The sequence below is a fragment of the Ipomoea triloba genome, chromosome 13 (assembly GCF_003576645.1).
Source record: "Ipomoea triloba cultivar NCNSP0323 chromosome 13, ASM357664v1".
In the NCBI taxonomy this organism is placed as follows: Eukaryota; Viridiplantae; Streptophyta; class Magnoliopsida; order Solanales; family Convolvulaceae; genus Ipomoea; species Ipomoea triloba.
This window is the reverse complement of record NC_044928.1, coordinates 15391498-15411390: the sequence shown is the minus strand read 5'-3', so window position 1 is coordinate 15411390 and position 19893 is coordinate 15391498. Positions and strand designations below refer to the sequence as shown.

Below are 19893 nucleotides of genomic sequence, written 5' to 3'. Positions count from 1 at the left end.
TTGAAGCAGAAATATTGTGTGGAAAAAATATGGTACTCGAGTGTTGATCCCTAGGTTATCAATGACACCATCAGATCCTCGATTGCCATTTAAGTTTGAAAGGAGACAATTTCCACTAATGCTGTCTTATGCAATGACAATAAACATGAGCCAAAGACAAAGTTTGTCTAATGTTGGACTATTTTTAAAGAAACCTATTTTTGTACATGGACAGCTCTATGTAGCTCTATCGAGAGTTAACAATTTTAATGGTGTTAAAGTTGTTATTGTTGATGATAAGGGAGGTTATTCTTCTTCAACATCAAATGTGGTATACAAGGAAGTTTTTAAGAATTTGTAACTTTTATATACAATGGACATTTTATTTTTATGTGTAGCCAAAAAGATATTTATATATTTTGTAATGAATATGATATTCCACATTTAATATTGTTTCTTATTTTAATCAATTATTACCGTGATTCTATAATTAAACTAATTATACATCAAAATAAATTATAAATTTACTACAAAGTTGCTTATATTTTAAATTAAATTTAATTATTTTAATACTTTGTAATAATATAACATTAAATTTATATTTTCAAATTTTAGTTCGTGCATCGCACGGGTGGCATACTAGTATTATATATACTAGTAAATTACCCGTGCGATGCACGGATAAATTTTTTTATTATATATTTAAATAATAAAATTAATGATGAAATTATAAACAATTTTAATATTTGAAAGTATATACATTTATTTGAAATTATAAAATTTGTATGTTAGTGTTGAATTTGATTACTTAAAATTATAATAGGAAAAGTCTAAAAAAATAGAAGGAAGAGCATGGTTAATTGAATTATTTTAAGTAATAAAATTTACTATAATCAAATGAAGATCCGTATGTTTAATTACTATAGTAAGATTAAAGTATTAAATATAGGTTGGTAATATGTGTGTAATATGTGTATCTTTAATATCCTTTAACTACGGACGTAATATGTGTATAGTATGCTTAATTTGTTTTCATTACCCATCGTAATATGTGTATGTTTAATTTTCTATATGGGCAGAAAAATTTATCATTAATTCTAATAAGAATGAGGTCATTTTATTATGATTACTAATGGTAATTAAAGACTAAAGCGTATATATTATTCTTAATTATTATACTCCATCTGTCCCATTTTACCTGTCCTATTTACTATTTATTGGTCAAACCAACTCTTCATTCTTTGCTTATTTTTTTAGTAATTTTTTATTATTTTTAAATTTAATTTTTTGTGTTTAATAGTACTTTTAATGTAGTTTCTAAATATATAAATTTTATATATTAATGCTAAAGTTAATAATATGAAAAATTGGATTAAAAACTACTTCAGTCAAGCCTCGTTAAACGAACCAGACAACCATTTTTTGGGACGGAGGTAGTACTAATTATGGCGTCCATGTAATCTGAATAATTATATTAATTAAGGACATATATTATTATTAATAAAATAACATGTGTATGTTTAATTTTGTTTAATTATAGATGTAATATGTGTATGTTTAATTTTTTTTAAAATTATGTTCATAGTATGTGCATGTTTAATTTCCTTGATTGATTAGATAAATCTATATTACAACAAGTATAAAAAAAACAGTTTAATAAAAATATAATGTGTGAATTAATTTATTAATTAACATGATTGTTAAGATTTTATTCAAAAGTAACCATTAGGATAATTTTATATGTGTAATAATCAATTTGGAATAATTTGCATAATAATCTGTGAATTAGCATAATAATATGTGAATTGGAATAATTATCATATATGTATTATGTAATCTCTTTTAATTATGGACTTAATATATGTATTATCAATTTCCTTATCTGATTAGATAAAATGTATATTACATAAAGTATTAATTCCTTAATTGCCATAATTTTTAAGATTTTATTCAAAAGTGATCAAAGGAAGTGAATGGCAATTGATATTATTTGAAGTAAAAAAAAAAAAATCGTTATAAGAAGGTAATCTCTATATTCAATTACCATAATAAATTAAGATGTTAAATACGATTGACAATTACCATGGGTCATTTAGATGGTAAATAGTGTATGATAATTACCTATATAAATTACCATAAAATAACAGATTAATATATTGATCAGTATTATAACAAAGGTTGTAAGCCTTCAAGGTACGCTATATTAGGAAAAGTATTAATTAATTTAAATATGATAGGAAATTACCCTAAAATAACATATTAATATATTGATTAGGATTATAACAAATGTTGAAAGCCTTGAAGGTACGTTATATTAGGAAATGTATCAATTAATTTAAATATGATAGGAAATTGATGAGGTGGTATCAATCATCCTAATTTTTCATAATCCTATATTTATAATTACCATTATAAACGAATTTAATAGAAAAACTTAATTAGGAACTCATATTAAGAGTTTTTGATTATTATTATTATTATTATTATTATTATTACTATTATTATTATAATATATTAGGGAAATTATATTAAGAGTTTTTGATTATTATTATTACAATATTATATTATTACTATTAGTATAATCTTAACAAAATATATTTTAAACCGAGGATACAAAATTTAATACTATTATTTCATTTATTCAAGTATAATAATCAGCATTTTTAACTAATAATTATACATTGGAAGACTTCAACTAAACCTATAGTATTGTGCAATTAATAATAAATATTAGTAATAATTGGAATCAATAATCAATGATTTATGGCAACCAAAATATTTTGGATACTTAATTGGTTTAATCATAGCATTAGAATTATAATCAGAATCAAAACTTGCTAAAATTTATTATTGTTATTATTATTATTGACTAATAGGTTGTGATTTGGAGGCAATTATTAAAAGTAGAGAAAATTATTATATTTAGTTTTACTTTTTTTTTTGAGAAAAAAAATATTTAGTTTTACTTATAAAGTAAAGCAGTACACAATACTTCTCTTTAAAAAAAATATCAACTACATACTAAAAAATACAGATTTAATATAGAACTATCTTTTCATAATCCACTAGTTTAACTATCTCTTCATAAGAAATAGTAAAGCTACAGTTTTCTACATCTGCAATTGATAATAATAAAAGATAGTATAAGATAACAATAACTAACATCATATTAAAAATAAACTTCTACACCTACCAGATTAAAAAAGTTAACAGGAATTGATTAAAAAATGTCACAAAAAATGTGACAATAGACAACAGTTCTTGTGTATATAAATAATAAGATGCATTTTAATAAAAAAAATAGAAATATGATGAATAAAAAACCACACTAACCCAATCAACTCTAACAACTATTTAGAAAACATCCCAAAAACTTTCTCAACACAGTTCTTCTGCACACCTCAAACTCAAGAAGCAGATTATGAGACTGAGCAATCTTCTTTAATAAATAGATTGCTTTCTAGAATATTCTTTGCTTGAGCGGGAAAAATTTTTCCCTACTTCATTTTGCTTTAATATAGATAGAGATAATCCATTTTGAATATTAACTCATTAAAAATTTGTTAGGACTTTTGCTTACCTTAGCATCTTTTTTGTGAAACAATGAGTGAATAGGTTGCCTGTTTGTTAGCAAAGGTACTTGTTTTTATGTCTAATCATGTTTAGTGGCTTATTATTCCACCTACTGTTCCGTGTATATATATATATTAAATTTCACATTGAAGGCATGAAGGACATCCCTTTTTTCTATTTTTCTTTTTAATCCCACATAAACAGGCACATACAAAGAGTTTGAAATCAGATATGGCTAATTTGCTACCAACGCGGACTATATGTTTATGTAGGCTTTCCATCTATAAAGCAAAGCGTCATGAAATGATCCAAAGTAAATCAAGATGAAATACGGAATGGGTTTTAGTCATAATGAATGATATGTATTATAAGAACCCATAATCCATAGAGTCCATCAAAATGAGTCCCTATCTTGGAGATTCCTTCTCTTGTGGATCTTGAATTGATATGTTTGATCATTGCCCTTCAGATCCAATTTTGATGTCAAACTACTCTTTCCACTGCCACTTTTGATTTTAGTATAGATCACTGGAGCATTGACTCTGCCAATGGGAGGATTGCCTTTACTCACCATCTGCACTGCAGCAAGGGATAAAAATGCATAGCTTAATATCATACTGGTTGTTCAAATTCTAAATGGTGTACAAATTCAATGTTTCACTTTTTAATTGCAGCAAACAAACTAATAAGCGGAATTAACAAATTATCTCAACAGTGTGTGTCAATTGTATCTACCAATTTTAAGACTGCTCATGTAGTCATGTAAGAGATGTAGTAATCATTTCTAAACATGTGCTTGTATCAAAGTCACTGTCGCAAAAATCGGCCTAGGTGCCCCTAGGCCGAGGATATTTTACCCTTAGAGCATCTACACTAGTTAAGTTTTTTCATGGTTTTTGATGATCCAAGTAAGAAAGAGATGAAAAATAGAGAAGGAAACAAAGAAAAGAAAAGAAAAAAAAAATAACAGTGAAATCTGACAAACAATTTTTATTTTTAAGTTATAAATGCGCCACCGAGTGTGTGCAGTGCACGGGTCCAAGTGGCGTTTCGCGCACAGCATGTAATGCTTTCCACAAGGCAGTGCACTGTTTCAAAAGCCATTCTTGCATGAGAACAAAATTCGTTCTCTCTCCTTCTTCTCTTTCCTCCGCATCACCTTGCACTATTCCAAAAATCACCAAAATGCATTGGTATGGATGCTCTTAGGCAAACGTTAGTCGGCTGGCTAGGTAGCCTAGGCACCCGGGTCAGTCAATTCGGTGCCTAAGCCGGTCAAACTAGGTGCCTGATTTGGTCAAACTAGGTGTCCGAGTCGGCCAACTCGGCGCCCAACTCAGACAACTTGACCGAGTGTTTTTTTTTTTTTTTGGTGTGCTAATTTTCTTATTATTATTACTCAAGCGCCCGACTAGCGTCTAATACCTTCTACAACATTGATCAAAGTTTCAAGTGAAGTAGTGAACAGATACTAAAATAATTCCCCTTTTCCCCCTCTATTGGTAAAGCAACTACATAAAGCATGCTGCCCAAGGATGGTTAGGAAGCATGAAACAAGAAGTTGGTTATTGGATTGAACTTGGATGTGGGGTGAGTCTTAACTTGTAGAATATTAATAAGGTAGAATGGTCTTCTTCAAATCTTCAATATAGTCTGGATCATATGCTACATTGTATTACTATCAAATTTATGATAATAACATAATACACTATTTCTTTGTCTGAACGTAAGGAGTGGTCTTCTTCCCCTCCTTCTTTCATTTGTAATGCTCTCTCCCATGATTTAATCTAAGCTTGTTGTTTGTTTTCAAAAAAAAAAAAAAACATAATACACTATTTATAACATCTTTCTCAAATCTCCAAAACCAAGAACCTAAGCACAAGTCTTTGAAAGAAAAATCTGAGTTCTTTAAACTGTGTTGCATCACAATTCAAACCCAATTATCAAAGCAAAGGCTTTAACATCAAGCAAAAGACGAAGTGTGTTACTAGCTAGTGGTTTTCATGTTTTTCACAAAACAGAGGTTATGCTAAGGGCAAAGGCCAAAGCTGGTGAACTACCAAGGGTATATATATAAGTCAAGCCAAGGTGAAAAATGAGGAACACACAGACTTCACTACATTAGACTGTGATATATTTTTAAACCTATCCTGCAATCCACTCTCTTAAATTTTTAGTTAGTACATAAGATTTTCTTTAATTATTTGCTAGTGTTTCTATTTCATGGCTTAGGAACTAGGATTCACTGTACACTTTCAGTACTTGTCATGTTCAATTTTTGTTCATCACAAATATTTCCAAGTAACTATCAAGGCATCAGTATATGTAAATGTGTTCAAACATCAAGCATTCCAGTGACTTAAGCTACTTGAATGTGCAGTCCGAAATAAAACAGTAATACTTAAAATTACTGCTAACCAGGGAGAAGCTAATTTCACCTCAGAAAATTTCTAACTTAAGAACAGAAACATATACCAATTCACACAAATCCGATCTAGTCTAACAAATTTCTGAGTATCTGGCATTTTCATTTTACAGTTTACAGAGTATTTGGCAATTTCCAATTACAATATCAAGATCAATGAACATTCAACCACACCAACACATATATAAACATGTATATGCACACAGCACAAGAAATTCCATACCAAAACTCTCGATTAAAGAAACAATCAAGTGCGGCGTAGATATCTGGGATTTGTTTGTTTACCTGGACTAGAGAAAAACCACAAGATGATAGCAGACAGTACTAATACAACCGGAATGAGATGGACGGCGTTTTGCGCAAATCTGAGGCGGTTTCTCTCTTTCTTAGCTACGTGAGATTGGGGATTGTACGTCGGCAGCTCATCCGACGCGCCGGTGGACGGCGACTTGAGATTCGGAGATGAGAAGGCGGGCGTCGGAACTGCTGCGGAGTGAGGGAAGAACTCGTCGGAGACTCGGCCGGAGCTCGAGGAGCGGTACATGATCGCCGGTTTTGGGTTGGAACGCCGCTGAGAAGAGCAGTGGAAATAGTTGAAAATTCGACGCTGGGTTTTGACTATTCGTTTACGCGGGTTAGGGAGAAAAGCATTAAAAAAATAAGCCGTAGTTGCCGCCAGACGAAAGAACACTTTTCGTTTTTCCGTTTTACGTGTTCCGTCAGGTTCCTTCAACGGTTCAACCTTGTGAATAAAGTACTCCGTAATATAAGACACAGTTGTGATCATCTAATCTACTGATAACTTTTTCACAATTTATTAAAAGTTCTGGATTGGATTCTTTATGCATATATGAATACTATGATCTAATTAATAAGTTGATTGCATGACTCGCGATTTACTTTTACAATAATTTTAAGAGTGGAGTATTTTAAACTTAGAATTAGTCCAACAAAACCGGGATAACTTAAATTTTTAAAAATAATAATAACAATTATCTAGCATAATAATGGCCCTCACATAAATTAAATGATCTTGATCTAAACAAATGATTTTCACTTTGTCTATGCTACAGCTACAATCGTGACTTCAATGTGAATATAATAACTGTTAATAGTATTGTTTGAAACATGAATGCCGCATGGGGGCATGTGGCTTTTAAGTATAGGCCAATTTCTTCTACAATTTGTTTGTCCGGGTGTGAAGATGTTTGAGAGGAGAAATTTTATCTTTTGAGTATAAATTTAGGCCGATCTAATTAATATGACTTTAAAGTTAGTTGGGAAACAACATTATTATGTCATCAATCATTATATAGTACAATTTAATACTAAGTAATGTCCGTATGGATTTAGTTTAGTGGTTCAATAGACACTATTTTAGTAATTTGAATAAGAGATTAGTGTTCGAATCACGACAACGGCGAGGTCGGAGTGTGAAGGGCTCTTGGGATCGGAGATTCAAACTTTGAAAGAAGAATTTATTCATTTAATATTAAGTAAATATGCTAACTCTAAATTATTCTAAATCTACCAAATAATAAGATTATAAAATAACTAAACATTTATTACATAATCTCATATATTTTGTAAAATTATTCTTAAATTATCAAAAATATAAACGGAAGTAGGTTATTTTTAGTTTGTTTATTGACTATTTTGGTTTTTTTTAATTGAATATCTAATTTGAAAATTTGCTAACTTTAATCGTTAAGTCATCAATTTGATACATAAATCAGTAAGCTTTTTTTTTTTTTTTGGGCAAAATACATAAATCAGTTAGTTAAGAAGTAAGAACAAAAAGTGTAAAACTTTTTAACCAGTTTGGTTAGTGTGATTAGCTGTAGATTACTAGACTCACACACCTTAAGAGCATCCTTATCAATGGAAATTTTTTGCTGTTTTTTAGGAGTTTTTGTAAGTGTGATTAAGAAAGAGAAAATAAGTGGGGAAAAAAATAAAACAAATCAAATTTTTAAAAAATAAAAAATAAAATAAAAAAATGAAGTCCTGGCTGCGCCTGCTGCACAGCAGCAGAGTATTAAAAAAAATGAGTAAGCTTTTCCTATAACATTATTCATCACTTGCATGAGGATCCCTCCCCCTCTCTCTCCTCTCCTCTCACTGTGAACATGGCTAAATTTTTTGACGTTATCCTCACAAAAACCACTGATAAGGGTGGCCTAAGAAAGGTTAGGAGGCCATCATTTAATACTTATATTGAAAAATGTGATACTACTAAAGAATAAAATATTTATTATTTATATAAAAATAGATACATTTTGATTTTAAAATATTATATATATATTTTCTCAAAAGTATTACATTTTCATTTATAAGTAACAAACACTTGTCAACATTATTTATAAATTATGATTTAAAAGTACTCTTACATTTTCCCAGTAATAAACAATTGTCATTATTACTTATAAGAAAAAATATAATACTGTTACATATTACATTTGTCTTCAAACGTATTATAATTTCTTTGATGAATAACAAACATTTTATTCATAATTAGTATCATATTTTCTAGTATAAATATTATATTTTATATTAATCTGATCATACTCAAACTGTCTCACGAATAAACATCTGCGACACATCTCAGGTAATTATGTGACCCTAAAACATAATTGAAATTAACTCTTAAGTATTATTCTCAAAAAAAAAAAAAAAAAAAAACTCTTAAGTAAAGTAGGAATTAATTCTTTCATTTCAGCATACGAGTAAAAATTGAACATTTTATATAGTACCGATTCCTGACAGTATCGCTTCTATATGAACTCCGACCTTGTCGGTATTTTCCAGATCTCTCCCCATCTTACGAAATTAAAAGCCTGATTAATTCTTGCCGGGAAACAGGAAATTCCGCCGAATTTCTACGTATTTCCATCCAGCCTCATCGATCTCAAGCCGTGCTGCAGCTATGAATCCTGAATAGTAAGTCATTTTACCAGCTCTAGGATGATTTACACCAATTTGTTTAAAACGTTATACGATCTGCAGCAAATAACTATGGTAGGAGGTATTGATTTTGCTCTATAAAATTTGATTAGATCTATCATATGTGTTTTGAAAGATCTGCCCGGTTTTCCTGCGTGAATGTCCTGGAAATTCTAGGCTTTTTGATTGTCCAGTGCTGCTCTGATCTGTATAGATTTGAATAGATTTGATTACATAGATGAGATCGATGTAATGATATGGTTGCGGATCCGTTCGACTAGCTTTTAATTTTCTATTTTGTCTAATCCCCGCACGGATAGCCCTTATCACGCGAGCTAGTTTCTTAGCACGGTTCAGTTTTTCCTTTTCTGCTTTTGAAATTTGCTTCAGATTTCTTTGAATTTTAGGTTTTAGATATAACTGAAAGCATTGAATTGTCGTGTTAAAGAAATTAAGTCTGATGAGGAAATCAGCTGACTGATTATCAACATGCATACTGGCTAATCATCTTTAACTAATTGTAGAAGGCTATCGTGTTGCTGGCTTATTAGTTTTCAACTTGCTTCCTTGAATGTGATGATTTTATGTATCAATTACAGTATATGTGAAAATCCATGTTCTCAGACATAGTCTACTTTTGATGTTCTACTGATAGTGTGTGCTGTGCATGAAGAAGGAAAGTGTTTAAAGAATAGATAGATCTTAGATCATAGTCTTTATGCAATGAGGCTTAGTGGCTTACTAATCAAAAGAGGTGACTCCACTTTTTGATTCTTTAAGTTGATGAATTGATGATTGTAGATCTCAAGTAGCTCTTTTTATTCTTTTCCTTAGGCCTCAGCAATTGAAAATGTAGTAGCTTGTAAAATGTTTATTAAATCTGATGCCACCAACTTTTGTCTGTTTTACTGCTAATAAGTGCTGTTAAACTCTAGGTTAAGTTGAGCTGTTGCCTGTGACGTGTAGGGAGTTTGTTCTTCTATATCTCTATATATAATCTGTCAATTGCTCTAGCTATTGGTTAATATTTGATCATTGTGGAACCAATAAATTATTTTAGTTCTCTAATTAACTAACAGCCCAGTGGTTTTGTCTAGTAGAAACTTTCTTTTAGCGTGAGTTAGGTATAGTATCATGTGTACTTGTGATTGATGACTTGGTGAGTTGGCGACATCAGACTCTAGTATTTGCTAGAACCTGAACTGGCATCATACTTGATAAAAGAGTAGAGTAACACCCTGGTTGAGCTTCCCCAAGAAAACTGTGGGAAAGTCTTTCCTTTTCTTAACTTTGACCTTGAACAGCAAGCATTTCTTCTGTGCATACTTTTAATTTCCCATAGAGTGACTTCAATGCAATTTTTATGCAGTGACTACCTTTTTAAGCTTTTGCTGATTGGAGATTCTGGTGTTGGAAAATCCTGTCTTCTTCTGAGGTTTGCTGTAAGATTTGCTTCTCTTGGCTCATCTAAATATGGTCAAATGGAGGTGTCTGAATTTCTTTTACCTCATAGAAATATGTTTTGTTATTCTGTAAAAGACCATTTGTTTTGTATTCCCTGGAGAATTTTTTGGGAATATGAAATTTCCTGAAAGCACAAAGGGTGTCTAGCAGCTAGTAGATTTAGGCTATGAAATGTTAATGTTAAACAAGCATGTCACATGAACTGAGATGAGTATTCTTCTTAACATGTATTTAACCATCCTATTGTTGTACCTATTCAATTGTTGTTCAACTTGTCCTTTTGTCATGTTGATGTGGATATGACCTAGTGCAAAAATGCAACAATATTTATAAAAGTGTGCATTCCTACTATTTGATTTTCATTTTTTGGTTTTGGATTCTAGGATGATTCGTATCTTGAAAGTTACATCAGTACCATTGGAGTAGATTTTGTAAGTGATTTACAAATTTTCAATTTTACTAATCTTTCTTATAACCATTTCTTGTCTGTTCTTAACCGTCTTTTGTTTAATTCATATAGAAAATCCGGACAGTGGAACAGGATGGGAAAACCATTAAACTCCAAATTGTAAGTACTAGGTTTGGACTCATTGAGCTTGGCCATTTCATATTGTGTTTTCTCTCTTTTCTTTTCCTATTTTGCATTTCAGAAGATGGAATTAGTCCTCATAAAGAATGAGTTTCCTGGAAGAATCTGCATATCTTATTTATACTTTTCTTAATGTTTACTTATGTACTTGCATTTTCCATCATCCACTCTGTTTGAGCACAGCACTTATTTCCCATACCTTGTTGTTTGCAGTGGGACACTGCTGGTCAAGAACGGTTTAGGACAATTACCAGCAGCTACTATCGTGGGGCTCATGGCATAATTGTACGTAATGTGTTTTCTACTAGCATACTTAATGTTGTTTACCATGTTTTCCATGTAATGACTCAGGGCTCCTATTTGATGGCTTTTCTGTCAGGTGGTTTATGATGTCACTGATCAAGAGAGTTTCAACAATGTCAAGCAGTGGTTGAATGAAATTGATCGATATGCAAGTGAGAATGTAAACAAGCTTCTTGTCGGGAACAAGTGTGACCTAACGGCACAGAAGGTTGTGTCCTATGAGACAGCCAAGGTAATTCTAGTTCACCTTGCACATTGAAATTCTCATGTTGATGACAAATATGATCAGCTTTGTTTTAATAAAAAATTCTTTTGGTGCAGGCTTTTGCTGATGAGATTGGAATTCCATTCCTGGAGACAAGTGCAAAAAATGCAACCAATGTGGAGCAGGCTTTCATGGCCATGACTTCTGCAATAAAAAACAGGTAGTTACTAAATTTTTTAAAATCTGTCTATATAGTAGCAGTTCCTTTTCCTATCCTTCAAATTTTCATATCTGACATGTTTAACCCCTTGACTATGAAAGTGACTACCAAAGTTGGCCATGCTGAAATCCCTGAATTGATAACTATAACTTTTATCTTCTTTGTAGAATGGCGAGTCAACCCTCAAGCAATGCACGGCCTCCTACTGTGCAGATCCGAGGACAGCCCGTCAACCAAAGTTCTGGTTGCTGCTCAAGTTGAAAGGGAGATTCTATTTTCTGGATATGCTCAGATGCTCTTCATGTGGCATGTAAAATTAATCTTAGTTGTTTGACATGAAGTAGACTATTCTGCATGTTTGCTTTATATATATTTTTTCATTCCCGCGTTTTGTTAAAACACCAATTCTTTCCACTATTCAATTATAAACAGCTTTTGTACAAAAGTGTAGAAGATGATTGCTACAAGGCAGTATTTGCCCTCATTGTTTTAGTGATTTGTTTTCATAAAAATCAAGTGGTGTTCATCATCTTCTAGTTATATATCACATAACTCTTGTAATGTAAACACGTAAATGGTTTAAGCTCTGTGAGATTTCTTTAGAATATGCGATACTTAACAAATTTAATTTTGTTTTCAAAAAAAAAAATTAATTTTTAGTTCATTTTTGTCACATATATGCAAATTCATTCTTCTGACTTCTTAGCTTAGGTGAAATTGTTGAAAATGTTATAATATCTAAAAGCATTCCATGAATCAAATGCTCCTATGAGTTCATCTATAAACTAAGGGATAAACATATTTTAGACAAAAATACCACAAAATTTATAACTTGTGTAGCTGTCAGCATTTTCCCTTTAATGGCCTAATGGGGGAACAGCTTACAACCTAAACATTGGTCAAATCGGAGATGATCAGTCAAAAGCCTGTATGTTTCACCAGTAATCACAGCATGAACAACTTCCATTCTTGAAATGGTGAAACCTTGTTGTATCCCTGACAACGATCTCCCTATCTTCAATTGCTGATATGAACTTTGTGGCTTTGTGGCAATCCCCACAAACTCTAAGATTCTTGAATATCCTGATGGGTACCCCCACGGGAATTCTCAGTAAACCGAAGGCAATAGCCAGCTTCTCACTATGCCACAGAAGCATCTGCTCCTTCTGTTCCTCGCCCACGTCGTGCAAAGAAGACTCGAGATCAGGCACATATCCTGCAGATTTCATCTTCTTTTCAAGCTCCTTTAGCTTCGAGTGTATGGCTTCTAGCTCTGGATGAAGCCTGTCTCCCGACCTGAACTCATGGACCACACCCTTAACCTCCATCCAACTATACCCTGGTGTCTTGACAACTTGGTTTTCCTTCATCAGTTTTCTGACCCTGGAAACATTGTCCCATCTGTTTTTTGCAGCGTAAACGTTAGCTAGTTGAACATAGCCTGCTGCATTGCTAGGGTCAAGATCATGCAAATTCTTTGCAGCAAACTCAGCCACTTCTACATTTTTGTGGATCCTACAAGCACCTAACAGGGTTCCAAAAAAGGCCGGGTGGGGTTTGAAGTCTGTATTTGATATCAAATCAACAGCTTCATCTAGCCTGCCAGCTCTGGCAAGAAGATCAACCATACAAGTAATATGATTGGGTTTTGGCTTGATCCCATAATCGTTTTGCATTTTCTCAAAATAATGAATCCCAAGGTCGACTAATCCTGCATGGTTACATGCTGATAAAACTCCCACAAAACTTATCCAGTCTGGTTGAGTTCCAGTATGTCTCATCTCATCGAACAGACGAAGTGCCTTGTCTCCCTTCCCATGCTGAGCATACCCTGAAACCATTGCATTCCAACTCACAACATCCTTTCTTGGCATATCAAGAAACAACTTCCGCGCATCCTCCAAGATTCCACACTTGCAGTACATGCTAATCAGCGAAGTTCCTACTGTCATATCCAAACATATTGGGAGCTTACAGACACGCTGATGAACTTGCATTCCAAACCTAAATGCAGATAAGTTACTACAACCTAATAAGACACTACTCAAGGTCGATGGGTTTGCCTTAATCCCCAACTCCACCATTTTCCTAAACAACTTCAGACCATCTTCCCCTCTACCATTCTCAACATAACCAGCAATAACAGCATTCCAAGTAACCAAATTCTTCTCTGGCATCTCTTGAAACATCTTCTCTGCTAACTCAATGTTGCCACACCTCATATACCCTGTAATGATTGCAGTCCTGGCAATCACACCCTTTTCGGGTGTTTTGTTAAATATTTCCAGTGCCGGTTCCAGTTCGCCTGACTCAACATATCCTGATATCATAGCATTCCAAGTCACCTCATTTCTAACAGGCATTGTCATAAACAGTTCATTGGCTTCATTCATCATCCCATTCTGGGAAAAACCTGAGATCATGGTATTCCAGGAAGCAACATCTTTTACTGGCATCTTTTCAAAGAAACTTCTCGCCGCTCCAATACCAGCATTGTTCAAATAACAAACTAACATTATGTTATACGACACAACATCCGGTTCAGGAATTTTATCAAACATCTCACAAGCCTCCTGAAACTTCCCTGGTTTTCTTGAGAACCCGGCTAAAATTGAATTCCATGTGACTGTAGTCCTAACAGCCATGCTCTCAAAGACTCTAAGAGCGGAATCCAAATCCATGGATCGAATATAACTGGAAATTCTCTTGTTACACGAAACAATCGAAGAAAATTCAGATGTTTCATTCCGCTTAAATTTGTTCAAGAACTTGGGCTTTCTTGGAATCAAGTCGGGTTGGTTCGGTGAATAGGATGATGGACTTGAAGGAGAATTTGCCGGATTTGAAGTTTGGGATTCGATGCAAGAAGAGATTTTAAGGTGGCGTTTGGGTGCTAACAAGTAAAAGGAGAAAACTTTGAATTCTTTGTGAATAAGAGAAGGGTGATGATGGCGGTGCATTACTAACTGTCATTTTTAGTGGAGTTTCCCTCCCCTTTTATTTTTATATATATATGACACTAAGGCATTTCATTGTGATACACAATGAAAGGAGGATCAATCATCCAATCTTTATGTACAATAGTAGAACATACTTCTTAGCTAACAAATGTGCAGCTACGGGTGTGCATTCGGTTAACCGAACCGTTTTAACCGAACCGAATTAATCGAAATTTTAAAATCTTTAACCGTTAACCGAACCGATGTTTGTTATACCGAATTAACCGAACCGAATTTTTTTTTTCGGTTAATCGGTCGGTTAACCGATTAACCGAACTTTTTAAACCTAAAATATAAAATTTCAAAAATGATACCTAAAATAATAAATCCAATTAAAATAAAATACAAATCATCCATAACTTCAAATATTTAAACATCCATAACTTCAAATCTTCAATCCAATTAGTATTTAGTATTTATATTTAATTATTTATCTATATATATATAAATTCGGTTAACCGACCTTTCGAACCGAATTAACCGTTAACCGAAGTTCCAAGATTCCTTTGACCATTAACCGAACCGAAAAATTCGGTTCGGTTAATGGTTAACAGAAATATTTCGGTTTGGTCGGTTAACCGAAATATTTCGGTAAATTGCACACCCCTATGTGCAGCCATGTTCACAATACGTTCAATATGAGAGCGTTAAATATGAGAGATAAGAAGTGAATCAAAACCTTTTGCTTGTTTACTTGCTTAGTGTGTAGAGAGGAGTGTTCCTTTTTGTTCCTTGTGCTTGATCTTTTAGTAGTTTTATTTCCTTAGATATTCCTTGAATTGAGAGTGTCACACATGATTTGTCATATTTGCTTGACAAAATGGGGGATGTCATTCACTTGATTCTTGTGCATGATTTGATTTTTTTTTATCATTTGGGTCTATGAGCTTCTTGGAGTCATCTTCGGCACTTATGGTTTTGATTGGTTGATTGTTTGGCTTGCTTGGGACAAGCAAGACTAAAGTATGAAAACTTTTGATAATGCCAAAAATGTATTCTTCACGAACACCGCCACAATCGTGCATAAGAGTGTGAATGTATTTAAAGGCTTTTTTAGTTGGCTTTGGAGGAGACTTAGGCTTTTTTTTTTTAGTTCTTCACTTCTAGCAACACTTCCAATTCTCTCCAATTCTAGAGAGAGAAAGAGTCTAGGTTCAAAGTTACTTGACACATTGCTTGGATCTTTGACTTCTCTTCTTCATTTAGAGGGGGAGATTTTGTTAAAGATTGATTACAATTCTCATTGGAGCTAAGTGATCTTTTAATTTCAATTTCTTTTACTTCAAATTCCATAATTCATTGTGCAATTGCTTTTGATCAAAGAACATGTGTGGCTAGAAATTACTACGAATTGGATTAGATTTTTCTTGTGATTATGCATTCTTGAATTTCGTTGGTTAATTGGGAAGAGTTGTGCATTTATGACCTAATTTCTTTGGTGGGAGTGAACTTTGTATTGATTCTTGCACTTTGATGGCCACATTGTGTTTGGAGTTTGGGAGAGTCAGGTTGCTACTATACCTCTAATTTCTTTGGCTAGAAATTACAACATAAATACTCTTCTCTAATTTCTTTGAATTTTTTTCGAGCTCCCTCATGGGAATTGGTAGAGTCTAGAAAGCACTTCATTACAACAATAATCAATGGTGTTGATATTGTGCCTACGTTCTCAATTGCTTCCATAGATGTCCTTCGCACAAAGGTGTGGCAACCTTGGTCTAACACATCCAGCTTTGGAAACTTTTTTTTTTTAAAATCATTGTACCTAACATCAGAAAAATGTTTTAACTGTTGTGTTATGTTGTTATCATTTCTCATCAGGTAACAATATCATCTTGGTTGAATGATCTTCGTGATCAAGTTGAGTGTAATAGAGTTTTAAAAGTCATTTATCGCCATGCCAATGCACTCGGCCCATCTATAGTTGTGGCTAAAGCAAGAGTTGCTGGTGTAGGTGCAAATCAATGCCTAGTCTCCAATAATACGCAGGTAAGAGGTTGCTACCTCTGTGTGGTCTGTTAGCCTGCTGACTTTTCTACTTTTAGAACACTCACTGTAATTTATAGAGTGACTATTCAGAACATAAATTAAATTTCTCGTATATATATCTTCAAAGTTTGAGCCAAATTATCGTATAACATAATAAAGGCATCTATGTTGTAATTCAAGTATCAATGAAAATAATTCATACAAGTACAACGAAAAAATTGGAACAAAAATTGTGAATGAGAAGGCAAGTAGAAAACCAAAAGCAATTCAAGATAAATGAGAGCAGGAAATGAACAACATAATAAAGACAAATATGTTTAATTAAAGTATCGACCAAAATATTTTATACAAACACGATGATAAAACTCAAACAAAAATGGTAAATGAGAGGCAAGTTGAAAATCATAAGCAATTAAAGAGAAATAAGAGCAGAAAATGGCAACAACTTACACAAGGAGAAAACGAAAACAAACCGGAGAGAAACGAAACTATGTATAATAGTCCGCTATATATAAGAAAAAGTGGGAGCTTATGCAAGGGAGAAATCACTCACGAATTAGCTAACAACTCCCTTCAAATGTTTAATACTGACACCAACAGTGAAGGCAAAATAAGTCTTCCAAAGGACAATTGAAGTAAGGGAGAAACCTAAAAATTGGATAAAAGAGACATCTAAAAATAATAAAGAACTAAAGTAGTTGAATGAAATCCATAATTCTGACATCAATAAAATATAATAAACAGTAAAGCCTGCCAAGGAATGAACATGAAATGGTAAAAAACTAAAACAAGTGCAAAGGAAAGTGTGCAGCACACAGTAAGACACCATACAAACATGGCCCACCTAAATAGTGTGAGTGTTGTCCTCTATATAGTCGAAATTTGAATGGCGACATCAAAAAGGGTAAAATAGACAAACAATTTGACAAGGAACAACTCCCAATGCACAAAGTACAAAAGTATTTCACCTGAAAAAGTCTTGGCAAAAAATTAACTGAGCATATATATATATATATATATATATATATATATATATATAGAGAGAGAGAGAGAGTGAGTGAGTGAGGATCATATGAGATCACTTGTTTAAGTAAGATCGTGAGATCAGATCTTGTGCATCCATTTAATAATGTAATGGTCTAGATTGATTTAAGATGCTAAGTTGAAGTGTGTGCGAACGGTAATAAAATGTGTGTGAATGATGATTAAGTGTGTGCGGACGGTGATTAAATGTGTGCAAACGGTGATTATATGTTTGTGAACGGTGATTCATGTACAAGATTTGATCTCAAAATTTTTTAATGGTCTAGATTGATTAAGATTCCAAGTTGAAGTGTGTGCGAAAGGTGATTAAATGTGTGCGAACGAAGTGTGTGTGTGTGTCAATCAATCTAGACCATTAAAAAGTATTACATGGATGCACAAAGATGTGATCTCACGATCTTACCTAAGCAAGTGATCTCACTAGAACCCTACCTAGGTGAGAACCAATGCCTAGGAATGAACTGAGAACCAATCGTAGCAGTTCACGTGTCCAGATTTAATAGATCAAATGTATTTTTTTTAAAAAAGACATAGTAGAATTTTCGTAAATAACTCAAACATTGATGCAAGTAACAGGTGTTAAACGTGCAAGTATGCAAGTAAAATCACTTCAAAGTGTAATTTACCTTTTTAACATTGGTGCACCTAATGGTAACGTCTTTCACATAGGTGCACTTAATGATAACGTTGTGTACACTTAATATTGATGCTCAGTGTATATTATTTATTGCACTTTTAATACATTTTACTTGCACTTAGGTGCACTATATGAAACTGTTACTTGCACTTTTAACACGATTTATTTGCACTTCAAAATTCAATTATTTATGGATATACCACCGCGCTTTTTTAAAAAACAATATTTCTGACCGTTAGATCTGGACATATGGATGGTTGCGATTAGTTCTCAGTTCTCTCCTTGACAGTTATATATATATATATATATATATATATATATATATATATATATATATAACAGATCAAATGAAAAGCAGTGCTTAGGTACATAAATAAGTTTAAATCTCAACCATTGCTCTAGTCCAGATTAAAAAAAATTGCAGTGACATATTGATAATTTTTTGTAAGTGCATTTTTTTTGTCTTAGTGTACTTTATTTTCTGTCTTCGAGTGTATACTTGATTCTTCTAGAGCATAATTTATTCTCTTTGAGTACATACTTTTCTCCCTTCAAGTGCATTATTTATTCTCTTCGAGTGCTTATTTTTGTGACTTCGATTGCATAATTTTGTGCCTTCGAGTACATAATTTTGGGTGTTCGAGTTCACATTCTTGGACCTTCAAGTGCATAGTTTTGTACCTTCTGATATACATTTTTGTACATTTTTGTAGATTAAAAGTGTAGAATTTTCTTTTAAAATTTTGTATCTGAATTCTGAACAGATAAGGGCTCAAATTTATTTGCATGTTTTGCCTAAGTGCCTCTTGGCATTATATAAAAGAATTTGATTAATGTTAACTACCAAACAAATAAACTATTGTTACTAACATATTCTAATTATTAAATTTCTGATTCCATAAAACTAGTGAATGATATGGGCTATAACAACCATCATAATCTTTTAAATGTGTTATGTATTTGATATGAATAAATCTATTACCGGAAAAAAGTCAAATAGATTCTTAAATTTTTATTCAAAAAGTCAATTAAACTCCTAAACTTTTAAAAAGTACAATAAAACTCGTTAGTGTATATATATATATATAGTCATAATTAGATGTGGTCGCGTCTTAACCTGGGCCTTTGCGGCCGCACCACTATGTATACAGATATACACTACTCAATGTCAGAAAATGCACCATACAAATATGCACCGTTAGGTATGCATCACCAAAAAACACACCAATATGTATGCAAATATACACCACAAAGTGTTAGGAAATGCACAATTAGGGGCAGGGGAGTTATGGTGCATTACTTTGGGTGTGGTGTGTTTTTGTGTATTTTCATTGTGGTGCATTTTCTAACATTGAATGGTATATATTTGTATATATAATGGTGTATTCCACACTGGCCGCTCGAGAAGGCGTGGCCACATTTGAATATATATATATATATATATATATATATATATATATATATATATATATATATATATATATATATATATATATATATATATATATATATATATATATATT

General features: G+C 32.5%; 3 protein-coding genes across 4 annotated transcripts; 1 reads left to right on the top strand and 2 right to left on the bottom strand.

Annotated features, from left to right (window-relative positions):
* Nucleotides 1-3698: 3698 nt before the first annotated feature.
* LOC116002015 lies at nucleotides 3699-6668 on the bottom strand. Of its 2 annotated transcripts, none has more exons than XM_031242025.1 (2): nucleotides 6263-6668; nucleotides 3699-4126 (listed from the first exon to the last, which is right to left on the bottom strand). In XM_031242025.1, the coding sequence occupies exons 1-2, from the start codon at nucleotides 6519-6521 to the stop codon at nucleotides 4116-4118; spliced, it is 270 nt and encodes an 89-aa protein (XP_031097885.1). In that variant the 5' UTR covers nucleotides 6522-6668; the 3' UTR covers nucleotides 3699-4115. The 2 variants fall into 2 exon arrangements, with proteins under 2 accessions (XP_031097885.1, XP_031097884.1); XM_031242024.1 differs by having other exon boundaries at nucleotides 3699-4131; nucleotides 6263-6662.
* Nucleotides 6669-8732: 2064 nt separating this feature from the next.
* LOC116002013 (ras-related protein RABD2c) lies at nucleotides 8733-12230 on the top strand. Its single transcript, XM_031242022.1, has 8 exons — nucleotides 8733-8917; nucleotides 10290-10362; nucleotides 10768-10815; nucleotides 10905-10952; nucleotides 11187-11258; nucleotides 11353-11508; nucleotides 11598-11701; nucleotides 11869-12230. Exons 1-8 carry the CDS (start codon nucleotides 8904-8906, stop codon nucleotides 11960-11962), a joined length of 609 nt encoding a protein of 202 aa, XP_031097882.1. The 5' UTR covers nucleotides 8733-8903; the 3' UTR covers nucleotides 11963-12230.
* Nucleotides 12231-12453: 223 nt separating this feature from the next.
* LOC116001252 (pentatricopeptide repeat-containing protein At4g16835, mitochondrial) lies at nucleotides 12454-14661 on the bottom strand. Its single transcript, XM_031241142.1, has one exon. The coding sequence runs from the start codon at nucleotides 14659-14661 to the stop codon at nucleotides 12637-12639; it is 2025 nt and encodes a 674-aa protein (XP_031097002.1). The 3' UTR covers nucleotides 12454-12636.
* Nucleotides 14662-19893: the final 5232 nt, after the last annotated feature.

Bases quoted from the DNA above. Each gene is read 5' to 3' on its own strand.
- LOC116002015 (XM_031242024.1), bottom strand. From the start codon at position 6,521: ATGTACCGCTCCTCGAGCTCCGGCCGAGTCTCCGACGAGTTCTTCCCT. The intron at 4,132-6,262 runs GTAAACAAACAA...CCCTTGCTGCAG, and splicing joins GTGGTTTTTCTCTAGTCCAG to TGCAGATGGTGAGTAAAGGC.
- LOC116002013 (XM_031242022.1), top strand. The intron at 10,363-10,767 runs GTAAGATTTGCT...TTTGGATTCTAG, and splicing joins GTCTTCTTCTGAGGTTTGCT to GATGATTCGTATCTTGAAAG. The intron at 10,953-11,186 runs GTAAGTACTAGG...TGTTGTTTGCAG, and splicing joins AAACCATTAAACTCCAAATT to TGGGACACTGCTGGTCAAGA.
- LOC116001252 (XM_031241142.1), bottom strand. From the start codon at position 14,661: ATGCACCGCCATCATCACCCTTCTCTTATTCACAAAGAATTCAAAGTT.